General features: G+C 42.9%; 1 protein-coding gene across 1 annotated transcript in view; it reads left to right on the forward strand.

The window, feature by feature from the left end:
• LOC134225098 (putative uncharacterized protein DDB_G0277255) overlaps positions 1-18,710 on the forward strand; it is a 506,490-nt gene extending 487,780 nt beyond the window's left edge. The window contains exons 10-12 of the mRNA XM_062704885.1: positions 3,396-3,507; positions 3,831-4,096; positions 17,604-18,710. Coding sequence (XP_062560869.1) covers positions 3,396-3,507; positions 3,831-4,053 — 335 coding nt within the window. The 3' untranslated portion in view covers positions 4,054-4,096; positions 17,604-18,710. The remainder of the gene's footprint in view (positions 1-3,395; positions 3,508-3,830; positions 4,097-17,603) is intronic.
• The last annotated feature ends 3,392 nt before the right edge of the window (positions 18,711-22,102 follow it).

Genomic DNA, 22,102 nt, shown 5'->3' on the forward strand with positions numbered 1-22,102 from the left:
GAATGTCCCCGGTTGCGGCGGCTCTCTCTCCTTCGTCGGCCAGAGAGTCTGCCCACGCTCGCTTGTCCCGTCGACATGAGCGTTTTACTTCCTTCTCAAGAGCCGTGTATCGTTGACGGGCTAAGACTTTGGCTCCTCTGGTTTTCGATCGCTCTATCGCGGCTTTGGCTTCTCTTCGCTCCTCTATCTTCCTCCAGGTCTCATCGGTGATCCATTGTTTTCTCTGGGTGCGTAGTTCACCCAGATTGTTCTCGCTGGTGGCGATGAAGGCATTCTTGATGGCGGTCCATTGGTCTTCCACGCTGCCACCTTCCGGAATATCTGCAGCACGCGTCTCCAGTTCTTCAACGAAGGACCGTTCCACCGTGGCATCTTCCAGTCGGCGTGTGTTGAATCGTCGTCCAACTCTTTCCTCCTGCCGACGAATCCGCGCAATGCGCAGGCGTATTTCGCCGATGAGGAGGTGATGATCAGACGCGATATCGGCACTACGTTTATTCCGTACATCAAGAAGGCTCCGTTTCCATTTTCGGCTGATGCAGATGTGGTCGATTTGATTTTCTGTAAAGCCGTCACGGAGACCCACGTGACCTTGTGAACCGGTCGATGAGGGAAGAGCGATCCCCCGATCACCATGTCGTTATTACCACAAAATTCTGCGAACAGCTCTCCGTTTTCGCTCATTTCTCCGAGACCATTGCGTCCCATAATGCGCTCATGGTTCGAGTTGTCGGATCCGATCTTCGCATTGAAGTCGCCCAAACAGATCTTGATATCACCCTTCGGAATTCTATCTACGACGGCATTGAGTTGACTGTAGAAGTTCTCTTTGTCTTGCAGATCGGCAGCATCGGTTGGCGCATAACATTGGATTATAGTAAGGTTTCGGACCCGTGTTCTAAATCTGGCAACGATTATCCTTTCACTTATAGGTTCCCACTTCATAAGCGTAAAAACACTTTAATAAAGGAGAAAAAAAAAAAAAAAAAAAAAAAAAAAAAAAACTTCATAAGCGCAGAGTGTGCCTGAGCGCTTAGTAGGAAGCCAACTCCGCGATGCCGGGGAGCGTGTTCACCTCGTAAGCCAGAGTATAGCAGAACTTGTCCCGACGGCGTTCTGTGTTCTCCAAAGTTTGGCCAACGGACTTCACTCAGTCCCAGGATCTCAAGCTTCATGCGGCGTGCCTCATTGGCAAGTTGTGCCAATTTACCCTGCTGGGCTAGGGTTAAAACGTTCCATGTTCCTATTCGTGTCCGTTGTTTCGCGCTAAGAGTCGTCGCCGTAAAATCAGTCCGTATTCTTTCATTATCGGATTCTCGAACAAATTGATGTTTCGGGAACAGTAGGTTGTTGGCCCAAGGTTCCCTATCCACCGGGATGGGGCTGCCATCTTAGGTATAGCTTCCGGGGAATAGCATTTCATACTCAGCCGCTGGATGCCAGAACAGACGCTGTTGGAGCCGCACCTCCTTGGTGGACAGACGCTCGATCAGTCGGGTCAAATTTGTTTAAAGTCCCACCCAACACCAGGACTAGGCTAGTGCGCTTTGAGCGGCACACGGTCGCTTTGATAGGGCCTGCTTGGGGACACATGCAGCTTTTTATAGAAGTTCAACAGAGCCCACTGTCGAACCCCACCACATCCTAGGCAGACCCCATAGTACGCACCCTCTCACTCTAGCTGATGTCAGAAGGACAACAGTGCCCAGGCTGCACTACCAGCTAAGTACGCAACCCTTAGCTGGCGGTCAATTGTCATCGGAAGACCCGTGGAAGCGTGAGTATTGGAACTTGTGAGGACCAGAGCTATGTTAGGCGCCCCTTCCCGGATGTCAACTCACCATTTCGCAGCCCGAGTGTGGGCTATGGACGTTGATTATGCTGAAGTTGAAGAACCGGCCTTTGATCCTCAACCTGCGCATTCTTTCATTGATCGGCCACCACCCGATCACGCGCCTTTGCATATCGCCCATCACTATGAAAGCTGTTCCCAGCTCGTGTGTTGCCACAGCTCTGGTAGATGGTATGATTACCTCTAAACATTCGCACCATTGATCCCTTCCAACGAACCTCCTGCAGCGCTACGATGCCGAATCCACGGTCCTTGAGCACATCGGCGAGTATGCGTGTGCTCCCGATGAAGCTGAGAGATTTGCAGTTCCACGAACCGAGTTTCCAATCGCTAGTCCCTTTTCGTCGCAGTGGTCTTCGCCGATGGTTCCGGTCCGTACTCTCTTGTTGACTCTCTTGTTGTTGATGTTGTTGATTATGTTGATGTTCCGATACCATCCTTACCAGCTGCTTTATTGGTCTTTAGCATATCAATAAGCTATATTGAACATTTTCAATTAACTTTGTTTAAAGTAAATCAATTTACACCAATAATTACCGTGAGTAATAAGGCAAAATCAATGAATTCGAAATAGTAAATCTAACATTATATTATTGATAGATCAATCTTTATCCCACAAAAGATAGTCGAAGATCATAAGAGTATCCTTCAGATAGTTCGAGGTTATTCGATTCGTGAGTAAATAATGAAATTATAAAAACCAGAAGTTTGGTTGAAGTTATTAATTCAAGACAAAATTTTCAAAACGACTTATCTGCTTTTGTAAACAAAGCTTCAAACGACGATTTGATGAATCTGATAGGTTTCCCACGCAAACTAACACAATCAATAGGTAGCTGAAGGTTTCCGCTACCGGTTGATGGTGTTAGTTTGCGTGGGAGAGCTATCAGATTCGTCAAATCGTCGTTCGAATCTTTGTTTACAAAAGAAGATAAGTCGTTTTGAAAATTTTGTCTTGAATTTATAGCTGTATCGGCGATTATCGACTACTCTTATGTATTTAATACTTGTTGGGGACCAGACGAAACTAGGCACAACAAATCAAAAGGAGAAGATACTAAGATAGAAGAAGAAAATAATATTAGTTCCGGCCTGGTTGAGAACATTGAATTATAAACATATTATATAATGTCTAAATTTGCGTTTGAACATTTGCATGTTAATGATTCAGCTATTTGTTGCATCCGTACAAATAAACCGTACAAAGATAAACGCTTATCACACGATTTAATGGTTACTAAAAACGTTTCTATTTTGAGTTTCATTACTACATTTTTGTTGCCATTTTTGCTCAACTTTTGCATCTCAACATACGACACCAGCTGCAGCAGCCAAACAAAAACAGTTCACTTAATTAACTTTCACTTTTTCCCTCAATTTTCTCCCTCTTTCAATTCATAACTGTCGCCTGCAATAATGACACGGACGAAAACCTTCGATGTGTTGTCACGGGCCCGGAATTCCGCTCCACGGGGACATGCGAAACGGAAATTTAATTAAACCTCGCGACGACGACGGCCAAATTTCGCTGCACCTCCGCCAGGTGGCACCTCGACCCGGCAAACGAAAGGCTGGCGAGCGGAGCACAAAGCTGCCCGGACGCTTGGAATCATCATGGGAGTGTTCCTGCTCTGCTGGCTGCCGTTTTTCCTCTGGTGAGTGGGGATAATTCTTAATCCCTTAATTGCTACTCGAAAAATTGGAAACCGAAAATCAGGATCGATACTGACCGTTGTCCGATGGTGATGGTATGCGGTACTTATTTCAATTGGATCGGTTTTAAAAACAAGGATACTACACAAATAACACGTTGAAAAACTTTCACGCGGAATTTTGTTTCCAACAGAATCATTTTCAATACCGCATACCCTCGACCTCCGGAGATACGGCGATAAATGGTCAGAGAAGAATACAAATCGGATTAAACTCAAAATCACTTTGTTTTCATATCCGCTTCCTTTTTTTTCGCTTCCCACAGGTACGTCATAACGACGCTGTGCGGGGAGGAGTCGTGCCCCTGCCCGGACGTGGTCATCACGCTGCTATTCTGGATCGGCTACTTCAACTCGACGCTAAATCCGCTCATTTATGCCTACTTCAACCGGGACTTCCGGGAAGCGTTCCGGAACACGCTGCAATCGCTACTGCCCTGCTTCGGCAAGAAGGACCCCTTCGATGGCCACAGCGCTTACTATGTGTAGTATTAAGGGTACCCTGGACCCCCGAATCCCGTTCCCACCTTAGGTTAAGGCGATTTCGCGTTGGGCGGCAACGGATGGGAGAGTGCAGCAGCAGCGGGCAAATGGGAATTTATTTGGGTGAGCTACGCAGCGCCGGATAGTTGCTAGGGCGGTATCCATTCCAGAATCATTCGTGTAGGGAATATCCTTTATTTGTTTTTGTTTGTGCATTCTGGCGAATTATCGTTGTGCACGCTCCGCTCGGTATCCGAAAGGATTTGAATTTCATCAGAATAATGCAGATTGGTTCCAGTAGATAGGTTATGAAATTCGAGTGAGATGTTGTTTGCCTGTATGTTATTTGATAGCGTGAAATTCATTGATGCTTGATACAATTTTATTTTACTCTGGTTTGAATATCTTTGACAGAGATAGTCCCTAAATTATTCTGAAACGGGTTTTGACTTGATATCTGAATTATCCTGCAATATAAATCGTGCTATTTTGCTTTCAGCTGGATGTCTGATCTGATATGTTTATCAGAGCACCATTGTGGGGATAAGAAGGCAAATCATCAGTCATATAAAAACGCATTAACCCAGCTCTCGTCGATTTCAACAAGTAAAATCTATACAAAGTGGTGGTAGAGCTTATTCTTGCGTGACTGCAGCAAACTCCAAATAGGATCGAACAAGATTTCTGTTAGCGCATTTTTTATAATCATCTTTACTATACCTATACTATTACGTAGACAAAGGTCGATGAACAGTTGGTCAGGTCATGGGGTCAAACTTGAAAATCTCGGCGATTTTATGCTATGTTTCAATCGCGAACGAATATGTCTAACCTCTCAAGTGATGCTTTGAACCCGAACTGACCCCTCCTCTCTGAACTGATGCTTGTAACATTGATTCATAATGCTAGAAATGCAAAATACAACCCCTTCGTCAATACGGTCGGATAAGACCTGCTGCATATACCCAACGCGATGCATTAAATATTTTGCGGTCCAGGCGTTCCCAGAATCGTTTCAGATTTTGTGTAGGTATATTTTTATATCCAATTGCAACTTATTAAAATTCTAATCCAGTACTTTTCTGCAGATAACATATGATTTTAGGTACAACATCAACTGGAGAAAAAAAACATTGCTAAGGCAATTTAACATTAAAAGTTTCCCTGTTTGACACTTTTCGTCCCTTGTATCAAGAGAGGAGCAAGAGCAGAGATTCCAAGCACATTTCGGTGTAAACAAAATCCCACCGGAAGAACCTATTTGCCTAAGTCAATATTATCCCAGAAACGAAATTTGAAAGCGGGGTTTTACCCAGCAGGCAGAAAAAAAGGATCGGTTTTCCACGAAGGGTCCAGTAGTCTGAGCCGGCAGGTACGTAGGACTACTTTTCAGATTACACTCCGGTGATGTGTTTTGTGTACGCCAGCCCGAGAGGTAATGTTTGTTTGTTTTCCCACAAACACCCGATTCAACCTTGCGTGGCGTGTGCGTCGGCGAGAGCACACGCGGATTCATGTCAATATTTGATGTCGATGATGTTGATACAACGGTGACACTGTTCAACAATAGATCCTATATTGATTGGAAGAGAAAGGTCCGGTTAAAAACGAAGGATCATCCTTCGATGAAATGATGACTTATACATACCAAGGAATGTGCCTGGCGATGAGGATTGCATGACGAAGGTCTTATTTATTTTCGAGCTGTTTTTTTTTCTAGAGACAGTAACAAATATCAATGGGCCTGGAGGATTTATTTTTCAATAATTTCAGTGCCACAGATATTCATTTTAATTATATTTATTGAAATGCTGCTCAGTCTTACATTTTTTACAACGAGTTTATTATTTACACGAAGTTTTGAAACGTCGGAGATGAGTCCACGATTTTCTTCAGTTGGGTGTCCATTGATTCTTCGTCGAGATAATGAACGAATTGTTCCGCAATGCCCTCGCCCGACAGTCGCTGTGTGCTCACTGCTCAGCCGCATGTTTCCCTCACGTCTATAGCCGGTGATGCTGGGCAGCCTTACGCGAATCTTGCAGACCACCGAATAGTGGACAGAGTCGATATTTGGGCCTGGAAAGGTCCTCACATCTATGACATCTGAGAAATGCCGACCGTCCACCCCAACATGATCGATTTGAGAACACATCTCGTCATTTGGGTGTCTTCATTGACTACCCTCAGGCCGTTGTCATTGGTAGTTACGTGGAGGCTCTCCTTTCCAATTATTGGGCGAAAGAACTCTTCCCCTCCAACCTGTGTGTTTGCGATACGGCTGATGAATTTCACGTCGTGTTTTGAACATTCTTCGTAGGTTTTGTCTACCTTTTACAGCTCTTGAGCAAGAAGGGCAACTCGTGCAGGTTCCATCAGGATTCTATTCCAAGTACCGAATTTCCAATCAGTTTCCGTTGAAAATTGCCGTGTTTTTTTGCCAATTGTTCAATCCTGTATTTTCAATTAGGGGGGCTGGGGGTAATATGGACATGCTAAGGAATTGCGTCATTTTCCAAAAGAAAACGTCGTAATTTTAGGGACCTAAACCTCTTACGTGAATCTTGAATAGAAGCACTACGATGGCTTGAAGTCAATTAAGTGGAAAACAACCGGATTTTGTGATTTTTTTGACAATGAAAATCAGGATGAAAAAATCTCGTTTTAAATGTATGTGGAAATGGACATTGTGTGTGGATAAAACGGACATGTTGAGAAATCAAGCTTAAAGCAGTGAATTTAGTTGATGAATTGTATGCATAGGCTAAGAATCTCTAAAATGAGCCTCTGAAAATAAAAAAGTTGGGTAATAATTAATATATTGGTAACTTACAATGATTTTACTTAAAAAAAGCATGTTACATCAATAAAAATCTCTTAAAAATGCCATTTTTCTGAACAAACTCGGAAATTAGAATTCCCTGTTTTTGGAGGTAAATAATACAAACTTTTCAAAATAAAATTTCGTTTAAAAAAATGTATGTACTTCATATGGTTCATATTACCCACACCAGAACGTGTCCGTTTTACCCCACCATGATTCAATTTCTTAAAAAAATCTCAAAAAATCAAATTTTGAGATGAATCATTAATTCAACCCGTACACAATCTTTGGATAGACTAAGTTTGAGATCCTCGAGGATCCTGCGGATTAGTTTTGCCGATTTCTGTTTTAACGACACGACTTGCGGACGGATGTCCAAAATGGGTCGACGGATGACGGTACTCTTCGGATTGCAGGATTCGGTCGCCTGATGGCGTGGTTCGCCGGACTGGCCGACGGATGGCGTGATGCGGAACACGCAGGTTTGCCGATGAATGATTCGGCCGACGAATGGCGTGGCCGGTTGAAGGGCTGACGGATGACGGAAATCTTCAAGTTGTCGATGATGGCGTGATTCGCCGGAATTACCGACGGATGGCGCGATGCATGGACTTGTCCAACGGACGGTAAAACTCGCCCAATTCAGCCCAAAGCAACTGGTTTCAGAAGGAGTGCAGGCTCTCCATCTGTAGGAACGCTAGCCCGGCTCGGGGATTTCAATGGTTTCCAATCCTTGCACTACGTAAACATAAACTCAGTGCTCTTTTCAGAGCGGATGGTAGTTATCTTGTGGGACTGTTAAATCCTACTCAAACTAGACACTTGGTGCAACCCAGTACAAAGGTGGAAATATTCTCGAAGTGGACTGTATAAGATGGGTCTCCGTTTGTGGACTTCTCTGTAGCACTTTGCAGCAATCAAAACTCGGTTTAGTTGGTTTGAAAAAATATTCTAATTAACTCTTGTTTACACACTTTCAGTCTGACGACAGGCCAAAATTTTTAATCCTACACCTTATTTATTTACAGAAGTTTTGGGTTACGCATTTTATTTACATCACTTACTCTCTTGAAGGCGGTGCTAATTTCGGCTTTACTCTGTTGCGCTATTCGCTTATACATTTTTTCTACCCGCACTTGGATGTTTGCTGTTATATACATTCATGTACCTGGATCTATAATACATAGGGAAATTCCTAGCTGCGCAAACATACCAACAGAGCTTGGGTTTTTACGAATTGCGGGAGAGACAGAAAGTGGAGACACTTACTTTAGCGGTGGCGCCAACACCATCCAACAAAACTATTAACACAATTACTTTTCGGAGGGAAATCGCTAGCGATTTTCGAACCGGTTTCGCATTGTTCGCTTCCTGGTACCTCATTTAGGCTCCGTCCACATTCCCATTCGTTCAGTATGCCGTAGCGCTAGCATCCCAGCTACCAACGAAAGCCTTCATGCTGCTACCACGCAAAGTTGCACCCACCAGAGCAAACAGTGTTCTGAACCGACCCTGTTCACTTTTGCACTTAGCAAGCATTTGAAAATCGCAGTCAAAATTCTTCTCACCCAGATATTTGTTCATTTGTAACGCTTGACGGTTACACTCCTGAAGGAGTTCTTGGAAGAATTCCACAGGGGATTCTTCCTGGAATTCCTCCAAGAGACCTTCCAGAAGGTCCTTCATGATTTCCCCCGGGAGTTCCTCCAGGAATTCATCCTGTTGTGTCTCCAGAAATTTCTCGTGGAGTTGCTCAAGATATTCCTCCAGCAATCCCTTCTGGAGTTCCTTCAGGATTTTCTCCTACAGTTCCTCAAAGAAATCCTCATGAAGTTTTTCCAGAACGTCCTGAAGTTTCTTCAGGAATTTCTCTTGATTTTTTTTTTCTAGAATTCCTCATGGAGTTCTTCCAGGAATTCCTCCAGTGCTTCCTTTATGGAATTCCTTCGGAAATTTATGGAGAAACTCCTGTAGGGATTACTGGGAGAATTTTCCAGAAACCTTCTTGAAGTTCCTTCACGAATTCCCCCTGTTGTGTCCCCAAAAATTCCTCTTGGAATTGCTTAAGAAATTCATTATGAAGGAACTACTCCTGCAGTTATTCAAGGAATTCCTTCTGGAGTTCCTCAAGAAATTGCTCCTGGAGTTCCTGAAAAAATGCCACCGGGATCTCCTCCAGGAATCCCTCTAACAGTTCCAGGAATTCCTCCAGCAGTTCCTCCACAAATTCCTCCAGCAGTTCCTCCAGGAATTCCACCTGGAATTCAACCAGGAATTCTTCTTGGAGTTGCTCTTGGAACTCTTCTTGGAGTACCTCTACGAATTCTTCGTGGATGTCCTCCAGAAATTACTCATGGAGTGGATCGGGATTCCCCCTGGAGTCCCTCCAGGAAACCCTCCCGGAAATCTTTCTCCAGAAAATCCAGAAATCAACAGAAAATCCTTCATAAGTTTTTCCAGGAATTCCTCCTGAAGTTGCTCCAGGAAACCCTTCTGGCCTTTTTGCAGGAATTCCTCATGCAGTTCTTCCAGGAATTCCTCCTGGTGGTTCTCCAAGAATTCCTCCTGGAATTCCCCAATTATACCCGGAATATATGAAATTAGCTTTGATTCTACTGAACCATACTTCATTGAGCGCGATTACTGATTAGGCTGTGTGTGTGGATGCCAGACATAACTAAATACTCATCTTACTCGGTTGGCATTGCACAAAACAATACGTGTGGAAGAGGTGGTTTTCAAACAGATTACGAGAGCTCGGATATGTGCCTGGTGTTGGAAGCACACACATCAGTAGCCTTCCAAGCTGCGGAGGACGATGGAGGTCCTTCGTAGCTTAGTAGGGAAAGCACCTGTCTAGCGTACTCGTTTCATGAGATAAAACTCCTTCGAACGAAGTGGTTACCCTGCAATACAGTTTTCATACTAAATCTTTCACATGCTGTACAATTGCACAAATCGAGTTTTAGACATAAGAATTAATTTCTGCTCGGGGTGGCTTATACCCGGAAGTAATTGTTCCTGGCTCTTGGTTCCTCCAGAATTTTTTGTTATCGTGTCTCCAGACATTCCTCCAGAAGTTTCTCAAGAAATTCTTCCAAGAGTTCTAACACGCACTCTTCCTAGTGTTCCTTCACGAATTACTCCTGTAGTTCCACCAGGAATTCATTTTGCAGTTTATCTAAGAATTCCTCCAGCAATTCCACTAGAAATGTCTTCTGGAGTTGCTCCAGGAATTCCCCTTGGAGTCTGGAGTTTCCTTGAGAAATCCTCTTGGAGTTTTATCTGAAATTACTCCTCAAGATTTTTCAGGAAACCTTCATGGAGTTACTCCAGAAATTCTGCCTGAAGTGCTTCCAGGAATTTCTCCTGGTGTTCCTTTAGGAATTCCTCCTGGAGTTGATCTAGGAATTCTTCCTGGAATTCATTTAAGAATTATTGCTGGAGTTCATCCAGGAATTCTTCTTCGAATCCTTCCAGGAGTAATTCTTGTAGGTCCTCCAGGAATTCTTCTTGAAATCTTCCATAAATTCCTCCTGGATTATAGATTCAGAGATTCCCCTTGGAGTTTCTTCAGGAACGCTCCTGGAGCTCCACCAAGAATTTCATCTGGAGTTTCACAAGAAATTCCTTTTGGAGTTTTTCCTAGAGTTATTCCAGGAACTGCTATTAATGTTTCTCAGGCAATTTCTCCAGGAATTTCTTGAAGAATATTCTATCAGGAGTTAGAGGTAAGAACATAAAATTTTAAAATTCACATAAATAAAGGAGGAAAAAAAATAAATGGAGTTCCTTCAGAAGGAATTCCTGGAGAAAAAACTGGATGATCACCTGCAAGAACTTCAGGATGAAATCCTTCAGCAATAATCGGAGTTTCTAGAGGAGCTCCAGGGGGAATCCCAGAAAAAAAAAGTCCAGGGGGAATTCTGGAAAGAATTCCGGGAAGAATTCCCGGTGGAATTACGTGAGGAATTTTCAGAGGAACTCCTGGAGCAATTCCTTGAGGAATTCCCAGAGGACGAACTAAATGAAATTTCGAAGAAACTCGTGGATGAATTTCCGGAAGATTACATTTTTCATTTTTCCACCGGAAAAAAAATCCGGTTGGATTTCTCAAAGGAAATCCTGGAGGAATTCCTTAATAAAGTACAGTGACGAAAACCTGGATGGAATTTGTGATGAAAATACCGGAGGAATCCTTAAATGAAGACTTCCTGAATAAAGTATTGAAGAAAATCGTGGAGGAATTCCTGGAGAATCTGCCAGAGATCTTAAAGGAATTATTTCGGAAGTTGCTTCTGACATCGCTCTTGGCTCGGCTGTCGGATTTTGTCATGATGCTTAGAATGGAATCCTGGAGGAATGGCATGAATAAAATATCAAAGGACTATATCGGAGGTTCTTGAAGGAATTTCAGAAAGAATTTTTTTTAAATAATTCCTGTGAAAACAAATAAAGAGCTCTGGATGAAGTTTCTTGGGGAATTTACTGTCGGTTACTGGAAGAATTGATTTTTTAATATCTTTATTAACAATACTTTCAGCCAAAGGCTGGCTCGTCTCGTGAGAATTAATACATTATTTACAGGAAATCATATGTACCACGCAAACGTACCATGCACAAATATTAAATGAAGTTAATAAAAACAAAGAATACTAGAATTTCCGAAGCAAATACTGGGAGAGTTTCTTCAGAAACTTCATGAAGAATCCTCGAAGCAATTTCCGAAGAACTCCTTCACCGATATCCGAATCAATTCTTTTCGGAATATCCGAAACAGCTTTTCGAGACGTCTTCTGATGGAAAGTCCATAATAATATTCTTAAGATCTGCTTGAGTGATGTTTGGAGGAGTATCTTGAGGAAGTTCTTGAGCAGTACACGGAGGAATCTACAAAGCAATTTACGGTGCAATCCTTGATTGAACTCCTGCAATAAAATTTAAAGCAATTCTTCAACAGGGTTGAGGTAGGATTGGAGCGCTTCCCTGGAGCTTGGAAATAACTCTGAAGGCAGGCTCAGCACGCATGTAAACATTCAATTTGAATGTAAACATGTGACGTAAGTATTATCTTCGGACAAGCTGAACCGGGACGATGCTCTACGGTCTCAGCATGCTTTCTTTTGTACTCCAACACTTGGGGATAAAATATGCATCGCTCTTGAAGTTTTCTTACGAGCCTACCTTGTTGTCTGTCAAATGCACAACGGTACACGTAAGGAATAAACTACCCAATAGTGAGTTTAATTCACCCAACCTCGAACATCCGTACGGGAAGCCAAAATTGAGTAAGTAGGGTCGAAGTAGTTTGCCTTTACTCCCATTGTAAAAAAGTACCCAACGGAAAATTTATTTACCCAAATGTAAGTTTAATTCACTCAATTTCGACCTCAGGTAATAAAACTCAAAATTGGCTTCCCGTATTGAACTGGCGTCGTTGGATTGTTTGGCTCTTTTGTTTTTGACAACAAAAGAAAGAGTGGATGAAAGAGAAGAGAAAAAATAACTCAAAAGTAAGTTTAAAAATACTCATTTTTGGGTACTTTTTTTCTTCCGTGTAGGGGACGATTGCTTTGCTTCGATGACAATTCGAGAATTTGACGTTTGGAATTGTTTTGAACCATAACGATTTTTTTGTTCACAGATTTCCATTAGCGAAATATCTACGTACTCAGTGGGGTACAGTGAAGCGGTTTTTTGTGCGGGAAATATGCTCCGCGAAAACCGAAACCGCATTTAAAAGTTTTGGAAATCCCAAATTTCAGGTAAAAATAACGACTTAATCGAAAATCGATTTTTTGTGGAATTCACCACCTTTCTGAAAAACCGCGTAAAAAAGTCGCGCAGTGAAGAGCCCGCGTAGAATGAGATCCCGGTTCATACCACTACATATTTTATACGAAGAAGTGCAGGTATACTTCGATTATAATATGAACTTTTTACCTTGAAATGAAATTTTAATAGTTCTCCATTACCATCAACCATGTTTTTGTAAAGATATCAGAGCTGGGGTCTTCAAACATTTTCAAAAATTTTATCTGCTTTATTGGAGATCCTTGGCGAACTCTTTTAACGATTTTTCGCAAAAGCTTGGATAGCATTTCTTGTGTACTTATTTTGAACATTTTTCCATGGTTTTGTGCCTTTGATATGATTCCAACCATTCCATTCGAAGATTTTGTCATGACCTGGTTCTATTCGTCAGGATTGTATCCGTTAGTGGCTCTGGCTGTCGACAGCCAGTGTTGTCCTACACTTAAAGCAGAAAAGTCTGCTCTTTGATTTAACACTATCTAAACGATTTAATTATCTAAATTCAGTAAATGCAACTACTAGAGGGATATTCAAATTTACCAAATTTCATGTCAAACTATAAAAAAAATGCTCTCCAGACCCACAAAAGCGCACATACACACTGGAGTGGTTTTATCTTCTCTTGAGAGCTTTTTTTTAGTTTGACATGACGCACGTAAGAGTACGCAGTGTAAAAGCGTGGCCAAAACTATATTAATCATTTTGTCGTCGGTAAATGCATTCGATACAAACAGCAAAGCGTATTTTTTCTGTATCTATGCTCTTTGCATTCCTATAGCAATAAAGTGCAGTCGACTCTCTATGTAGATGGTTTTCACGGTCCCTTCAATACACATCTTCTTCTTCATTGGCAGCTTAGTGTTCATTAAGCACTTCAACAGTTATTAACTGCGAGGTTTCTAAGCCAAGTTACCATTTCTGTATTCGTATATCATGAGGCTAGGGGCCCTCCTTAGCCGTGCGGTAAGACGCGCAGCTACAAAGCAAGACCTTGCTGAGGGTGGCTGGGTTCGATTCCCGGTGCCGGTCTAGGCAATTTTCGGATTGGAAATTTTCTCGACTTCCCTGGGCATAATAGTATCATCGTGTTAGCCTCATGATATACGAATGCAAAAATGGTAACCTGGCTTAGAAACCTTGCAGTTAATAACTGTGGAAGTGCTTAATGAACACTAAGCTGCGAGGCGGCTCTGTCCCAGTGTGGGGATGTAATGCCAATAAGAAGAAGAAGAAGATATCATGAGCCTAACAAAATAATAAATGTGACACGGACATATGGTGTATACTTTCGAAGATTCGGTTTCGCGTAATTTATTGTGTCCAAGTATCGAAGAATGCAACACCATTTCGTACCACCGCAAGAACATGCCGATCATCTTTGACTATAGCCTTTCTGGACGTAGTCTTACCCGAGTGCAGCACCTGAAGGATCTCGGCGTTATCTTGGACAGTGGGCTTACCTTTCGAGTTCACTACAACGACATAATCGCCAGAGCCAACCGACAATTGGGCTTCATGTTCAAAATTGCAGACGAGTTCCGTGATCCATTTTGTCTCAAAGCCCTCTACTGTTCGCGAGTACGATCAATTTTGGAGTCAAATGCTGTCGTATGGAGCCCATTCCACATCAGCTGGATCGCCTGAATAGAAGCTATACAAAACAAGTTTGTTAGATATGAACTTCGGTTCCTCAGGTGGCGCGACCCGATCAACATGCCACCGTACGTGAACGTTGCCATCTTCTGCAAATAGAACCGCTTGAGGTGAGACGGTCAATTGCTCAACCCGTTTTTGTAGGGAAGCTACTTACGGGAGATATCAACTGTCCTGCTCTGCTAACTCAGCTAAATTTGTACGCTCCTGAGAGGCTACTCCGTTAACGCGTTTTTTTGTACCTGAACCCACGAAGCACGGACTATGCTTTACACAAGCCCATTCGTTTAATTAGCCACCAACTAAATAAGTTGATTTTCATGTTTCCGCGGACGTGTTTCGTCAAAGGATGCTCAATCTTTTCCGCACCGCTGATTGTTTCCAGCAGAACGCTGCCTTTGAGAACTATAGAGTGGTTCCGGCAGAGTGTATGATTTTTCTTATGTTAATCTTCATTTTTTAATAATTATTTAGAGAATTTCCCGAAAAGATGTACTGGGTTTGTTTACCTCGACCATATACATTTGTCATCGGGTAATCCCGGATTATGTTTTGTAATATCAAATGGAGCATGATGGTGTATTTATCAAAGACTCACTTTTCTTTGGAATCGGAACGTAATTTATGTTCAAAACCAAGATCATTAAATTTTTGTCTAGCTCTTTTAGCAAACTTAACTAAATAAACACAAAAAAAAACGATTGCATGAGGATGCGTGAAATGGTTTTTGTGGAGCTTATTAAAGAAACTCCAATGTTTCCAACGCTGACAATTTTGTTGCTTGGACGGGTTTGGAACCTGATAAATAGTTTTATTTTGTAAAATCTTTTATTGTAAAAAAGGTAGAAAAATCTAGCATGTAATGTCATCATTATGAATCACCTGAAAACTGTTCCAAATCGAATCATGCTAGAAAACGTTTTACGTACCCTCATTATCGGTACCTATAATGATTTTCATTTTGAAAATTGTTGGAAATTAAACACGATTATACGTGAACATTATTTTATACACATTTGTGATAAAACTAGCATTGAAATGATGGCGAAGTTTAAACAGCCAGAATTTCTTACAAGTTAACAATATTGTTTCAAAAACCCCATGGCAAATAAGCATTACAGTGAACTCTCCCTTACTCGATATTGAAGGACCATCGAGTCAGGAAGGTATCGAGATAGGGAACATATTTATATTTGACCGAATAGTTTAAATTTGTTTCCTTATTAAGTGTAGTGAGAAGTTAGAGAACTGAGAAGTGATGAATGAGATGTTCGAAATGAGAAACGGAAGTGAGTGTTGAGTAGTGAGATGTGTGCAGTTACACATAAGTAGTGGAAAGTGAGAAATGAGTGGTGAAAACTGAGCTGTGATAGTTGCGAAGTGAGAGGTAGGATGTGGGTAGTGAGATAATTAGAAGTAGTGAGAAACCAGTGAGAGATAATATTTGGGTAGTGAGAAGCGAATGGTGGAGTAGTGAGAATTGCGTGGAGAGATATTAGACAGAAAGGAGGAGGAAGACACAAGAAGAAAGAAGAAAAAAAGAATTATATTTACTTCTCACTTCTCACTTCGCACAACTCACTTGTCACTTCTCATTCACCACTCATTTCTCATTTCTCACTTTTAACGAATAATTTGCTATAACCCACTTCTGACTTCTCATTTCTCACTTATTACCTTTCACTTTTCTTTTTTTACTTTCCACTACTAATTCGCACTACAAATCTCTCACATCCCACTACTTACTTCTCAATTCTTACTTCATACTTTTCATTACTCACTTCACACTTATACCTTCTAATATCTCACTTCTGACTTCTTATCCCTCACTTATCGCTTTTCACTTTTAACTTCTAACTTTCCACTTTTTACTTTTCAATTCTCACTTCTCAATTCGCGATTCGTTTTTCTCACTTGTAACTTCTTACTTCTGACACCTCGTTTCTCACAACTCATTCTCTCTTCTTACTTCGCACTTCGCACTTTTCATTTGTCATTTCGCACTTTTCACTTTTCTCCTCTCGTTTCTAACATTTATCTTCTCACGTCTCATTTATCACTTCTTGCTTACCACTTTTCATTTCTTACTTCTTCCTATATCCTGCATGTAACTGTTTCAGACAACAGCGAGTTAGGGACGTAAAAATGCATTAGAAAATTACTATTGACTTACGGAGGGAACACAAAGTGTAGTTCAACGCTGCCGGCAGCTTAATCCTGTTGAACATGGTCCCAATTCAATCAATTTTGAAGAGGTTCATCAATTTTTATCTTCCATGCTTCGAGTATCGGTTTAAGTGTCATCTTCTTCAATTATAAAGGTGATCGGAACGTTCCCCTGGAGATGCAGACTGCCGATGACATAAATGTCCATTGTTCCGATGCCGGTTATAGCCATCAATGATAGATGGCGAGAGGGAACCGGTGATAAGTGATTCAGTTTTAATTTGATTGGATAATCGTCGGTCCCGTGTGAGAGAAGACATGTAAGCGATGTCATCAATTATTGAATCAATTTGCGGCGAGTGCACCACTGCATGGGACACGGAGTTGAAAAATAATAACAGTCAAAAACGATAATTCAATCAACTCGATTACTTGTTTGCAAAGGACACTGCATATCAATGATAATTGTGTTAATTTAATTTCGAAGAATCAACAGGATTGATATTGATACGGGGAGTGTGGAGTGTTTTACCGCAGATCTGTAAATGGTAGTTCAGAGCATAATGATGCATAATGAAAGATACTCAACTGAAATCGAACATATCAATCTTAGGTTCTGGCTTCAAGGAGTTTCAAAATGAATTGTCCAAGGGGTCCTTCACTTCATTCTTTTGTTTTATATCGCTTGCTGATTGGATGCAGACTGACAGGAAAGCACGTTTTCAATCAGCGTATTTCAACAAAGCGGTGCTTGAGCACATCGTCCCAGAAAATGATTGAGATGGCTGTTTTGCATTATTCTGAATTTATTATAAACACCTACGATAATTGCCGTACAACATTGTTAGGTCAGCGAACAATGGCAATTGTCATCAAGCTGTTGTTTTGCAAATATATTATTATTCTTTAAACAGGACATCATCTACCCTAGCGTATCCGGAAACAGACCATCAGCCCCACACAAGATTAAATGATGAATATCGTTCGTTGAACCGCTGCATTCTCCCATCATCCTGTCGTTACAAACAAAGTATCAACAAATAAATCAGCAATCAGTGAATCAAAAGCATAAAACTGTTACCAAATAACTATCGAATAGGTCGAAGAAATCACATCAAAGTGTGTTCAAAGCAGCAACAAATGCTACCATGTTATAAGCAAACGGCGCTCTATGTAACTCGTTGTTGGTAGTTAGTGAGGTAAGAAGATTGTTCTAATGCGTGTCGAAACCGAAACTGTTTGACGTTAGTGTCCTCTAATGGGTTATGTTCCATCCATGGTGTCGAAATTTATGTGGAACAAAAAAAATACGGGTGTCATTTAGTGAGTGAGTTAGCGGAACAACGGACCGAATGAATCAAACTGCAATAGAAAATCAAACAAAAATAAATGTCCTAGAGATCAAGTACCATAGAACCAGTGCACACACACCCAACATAAACTGTGGCTAAATTTAGGAAACATAACACACCACGTAACCTGCAAGTGCTCCTCTAAGATAAGATTTGAAAGTGTCTATCGGCTTGAGTGTTACGCACGCTCCCACTCCTGGGAAAGAATCATGTCGTCATGGAAGTTTAGTTCAGCTGATTGATTTAGGTTTTGTAAATGAATTGTAACTCGTATAAGCATCTTTCACTGGAAACTTGTTGAATGTAGCAATAAATAGTTGTTATTTATAAAGAGAATGCGAACCATCAGGAGAACCTGTTTTGTAGCTAAAACTGAATAAATCCCAAATGGAACTTAGTTGTGCTCTAGCTCATAAGTACCGAGGTCATGATTGGGAGAAAGAGTAGTAAATTTGAATGGCGTGATCACTCGTAATATATTTTGTTGATTTCAAAATTATCTGGATGATATTTTGTTAAAAGATGTTGAACCTAGAAACATATTTACAATCTAATAGTCGTTCAGAGCTAGAGAAACGTATTTCTGACAATCCTGAGACGTTCAAATCTGTATTATAGAAGATTTACATACACATGCGTTGAAGCTTTACTTCTGTTGTTTTAAATAAAGACGCTCGTTTTATTTTATCGTCAGAGTCTTTTTATTAGTTAATGCCACCTGAATGTAATTTGAGTGAGATGTAGACAAAGTATGATGTTGAAATAAAGAAAATCACAGAAATGTTAGGATTTGTTAACCTGACACAACTGAAGAGCAAATAGAACATGATAATAAAGACTGTCAATAAATGGAATGTGCTGCGTTGGTGTTTCTCTATATCACATATTACAATATCCCTATGCCAGTACTTTACGTTTAATGTTTATTGTAGTAATCGGTAGCAACTGAACGTGTGAAAGGGAGAGAAATAGGAAGTAGAATCCCTGGCAGAATTGCGACCAATTCGAAATTGATTATACACTAAAATCACAAATTGGTCATCTTGGAAACCACGTTGTTTTTGCCAAAATATTTCAAGAGCCCAAAGTGAGACGACCATAACGAGTATAAGGGATGAAACAATGGTGGATCTATTATCCACTTATGCTGATCGATAAAAGATATTTTAGTTGCTAGATAAAGAATATCGCTGTCGACGCTACCCGGAATATCTTCTGCTGGCGAGGATAGTCAATGAAGGAAAACATACGATTTGACAGTTCGGTACCCAACCTTTCAAGAGGTTCGGAAGCCTCCCTTCAAGAGGCTCGGAAGCCTCCTTTCAAGAGGCTCGGAAGCCTCCTTTCAAGAGGCTCGGAAGCCTCCTTTCAAGAGGCTCGGAAGCCTCCTTTCAAGAGGCTCGGAAGCCTCATTTCAAGAGGCTCAGAAGCCTCCTTTCAAGAGGCTCAGAAGCCTCCTTTCAAGAGGCTCAGAGCCTCATTTCAAGAGGCTCAGGCCTCCTTTCAAGAGGCTCAGAGCCTCCTTTCAAGAGGCTCAGAAGCCTCCTTTCAAGAGGCTCAGGCCTCCTTTCAAGAGGCTCAGAAGCCTCCTTTCAAGAGGCTCAGAGCCTCCTTTCAAGAGGCCTCAGAGCCTCCTTTCAAGAGGCTCAGAAGCCTCCTTTCAAGAGGCTCAGAAGCCTCCTTTCAAGAGGCTCAGAAGCCTCCTTTCAAGAGGCTCAGAAGCCTCCTTTCAAGAGGCTCAGAGCCTCCTTTCAAGAGGCTCAGAGCCTCCTTTAAAGAGGCTCAGAAGCCTCCTTTCAAGAGGCTCAGGAAGCCTCCTTTCAAGAGGCTCAGAAGCCTCCTTTCAAGAGGCTCAGAGCCTCCTTTCAAGAGGCTCAGAAGCCTCCTTTCAAGAGGCTCAGAAGCCTCCTTTCAAGAGGCTCAAGTCTCCTTTCAAGAGGCTCAGGAAGCCTCCTTTCAAGAGGCTCAGGCCTCCTTTCAAGAGGCTCAGAAGCCTCCTTTCAAGAGGGCTCAGAAGCCTCCTTTCAAGAGGCTCAGAAGCCTCCTTTCAAGAGGCTCAGAAGCCTCCTTTCAAGAGGCTCAGGCCTCCTTTCAAGAGGCTCAGAAGCCTCCTTTCAAGAGGCTCAGAAGCCTCCTTTCAAGAGGCTCAGAAGCCTCCTTTCAAGAGGCTCAGAAGCCTCCTTTCAAGAGCTCAAGCCTCCTTTCAAGAGGCTCAGAGCCTCCTTTCAAGAGCTCAGGCCTCCTTTCAGAGCTCAGAAGCCTCCTTTCAAGAGGCTCAGGCCTCCTTTCAAGAGGCTCAGGCCTCCTTTCAAGAGGCTCAGAGCCTCCTTTCAAGAGGCTCAGAAGCCTCCTTTCAAGAGGCTCAGAAGCCTCCTTTCAAGAGGCTCAGAAGCCTCCTTTCAAGAGGCTCAGAAGCCTCCTTTCAAGAGGCTCAGGCCTCCTTTCAAGAGGCTCAGAGCCTCCTTTCAAGAGGCTCAGGAAGCCTCCTTTCAAGAGGCTCAGAAGCCTCCTTTCAAGAGGCTCAGAAGCCTCCTTTCAAGAGGCTCAGGCCTCCTTTCAAGAGGCTCAGGCCTCCTTTCAAGAGGCTCAGAGCCTCCTTTCAAGAGGCTCAGAAGCCTCCTTTCAAGAGGCTCAGGCCTCCTTTCAAGAGGCTCAGGCCTCCTTTCAAGAGGCTCAGGCCTCCTTTCAAGAGGCTCAGAAGCCTCCTTTCAAGAGGCTCAGAAGCCTCCTTTCAAGAGGCTCAGAAGCCTCCTTTCAAGAGGCTCAGAAGCCTCCTTTCAAGAGGCTCAGAAGCCTCCTTTCAAGAGGCTCAAGCCTCCTTTCAAGAGGCTCAGGCCTCCTTTCAAGAGGCTCAGAGCCTCCTTTCAAGAGGCTCAGAAGCCTCCTTTCAAGAGGCTCAGAAGCCTCCTTTCAAGAGGCTCAGAAGCCTCCTTTCAAGAGGCTCAGGCCTCCTTTCAAGAGGCTCAGAAGCCTCCTTTCAAGAGGCTCAGAAGCCTCCTTTCAAGAGCTCAGAAGCCTCCTTTCAAGAGGCTCAGAAGCCTCCTTTCAAGAGGCTCAGAGCCTCCTTTCAAGAGGCTCAGGCCTCCTTTCAAGAGGCTCAGGCCTCCTTTCAAGAGGCTCAGAAGCCTCCTTTCAAGAGGCTCAGAAGCCTCCTTTCAAGAGGCTCAGAGCCTCCTTTCAAGAGCTCAGAGCCTCCTTTCAAGAGAGCTCAGAAGCCTCCTTTCAAGAGGCTCAGAAGCCTCCTTTCAAGAGCTCAGAGCCTCCTTTCAAGAGGCTCAGGGCCTCCTTTCAAGAGGCTCAAGCCTCCTTTCAAGAGGCTCAGGAAGCCTCCTTTCAAGAGGCTCAGAAGCCTCCTTTCAAGAGGCTCAGAGCCTCCTTTCAAGAGGCTCAGAAGCCTCCTTTCAAGAGGCTCGAGCCTCCTTTCAAGAGGCTCAGAAGCCTCCTTTCAAGAGGCTCAGAAGCCTCCTTTCAAGAGGCTCAGAGCCTCCCTTTCAAGAGGCTCAGAAGCCTCCTTTCAAGAGGCTCAGAGCCTCCTTTCAAGAGCTCAGAAGCCTCCTTTCAAGAGGCTCAGAGCCTCCTTTCAAGAGGCTCAGGCCTCCTTTCAAGAGGCTCAGAGCCTCCTTTCAAGAGGCTCAGAGCCTCCTTTCAAGAGGCTCAAGCCTCCTTTCAAGAGGCTCAGAAGCCTCCTTTCAAGAGGCTCAGAAGCCTCCTTTCAAGAGGCTCAGGCCTCCTTTCAAGAGGCTCAGAAGCCTCCTTTCAAGAGGCTCAGAGCCTCCTTTCAAGAGGCTCAGAAGCCTCCTTTCAAGAGGCTCGAAGCCTCCTTTCAAGAGGCTCAGAGCCTCCTTTCAAGAGGCTCAGAAGCCTCCTTTCAAGAGGCTCAGAAGCCTCCTTTCAAGAGGCTCAGAGCCTCCTTTCAAGAGGCTCCAGAAGCCTCCTTTCAAGAGGCTCAGAAGCCTCCTTTCAAGAGGCTCAGAGCCTCCTTTCAAGAGGCTCAGGCCTCCTTTCCAAGAGGCTCAGAAGCCTCCTTTCAAGAGGCTCAGGCCTCCTTTCAAGAGGCTCGAGCCTCCTTTCAAGAGGCTCAGAAGCCTCCTTTCAAGAGGCTCAGAAGCCTCCTTTCAAGAGGCTCAGGCCTCCTTTCAAGAGGCTCAGAGCCTCCTTTCAAGAGGCTCAGAAGCCTCCTTTCAAGAGGCTCAAGCCTCCTTTCAAGAGGCTCAGAGCCTCCTTTCAAGAGGCTCAGAAGCCTCCT

The sequence above is a fragment of the Armigeres subalbatus genome, chromosome 1 (assembly GCF_024139115.2).
Source record: "Armigeres subalbatus isolate Guangzhou_Male chromosome 1, GZ_Asu_2, whole genome shotgun sequence".
Taxonomy (NCBI): Eukaryota; Metazoa; Arthropoda; class Insecta; order Diptera; family Culicidae; genus Armigeres; species Armigeres subalbatus.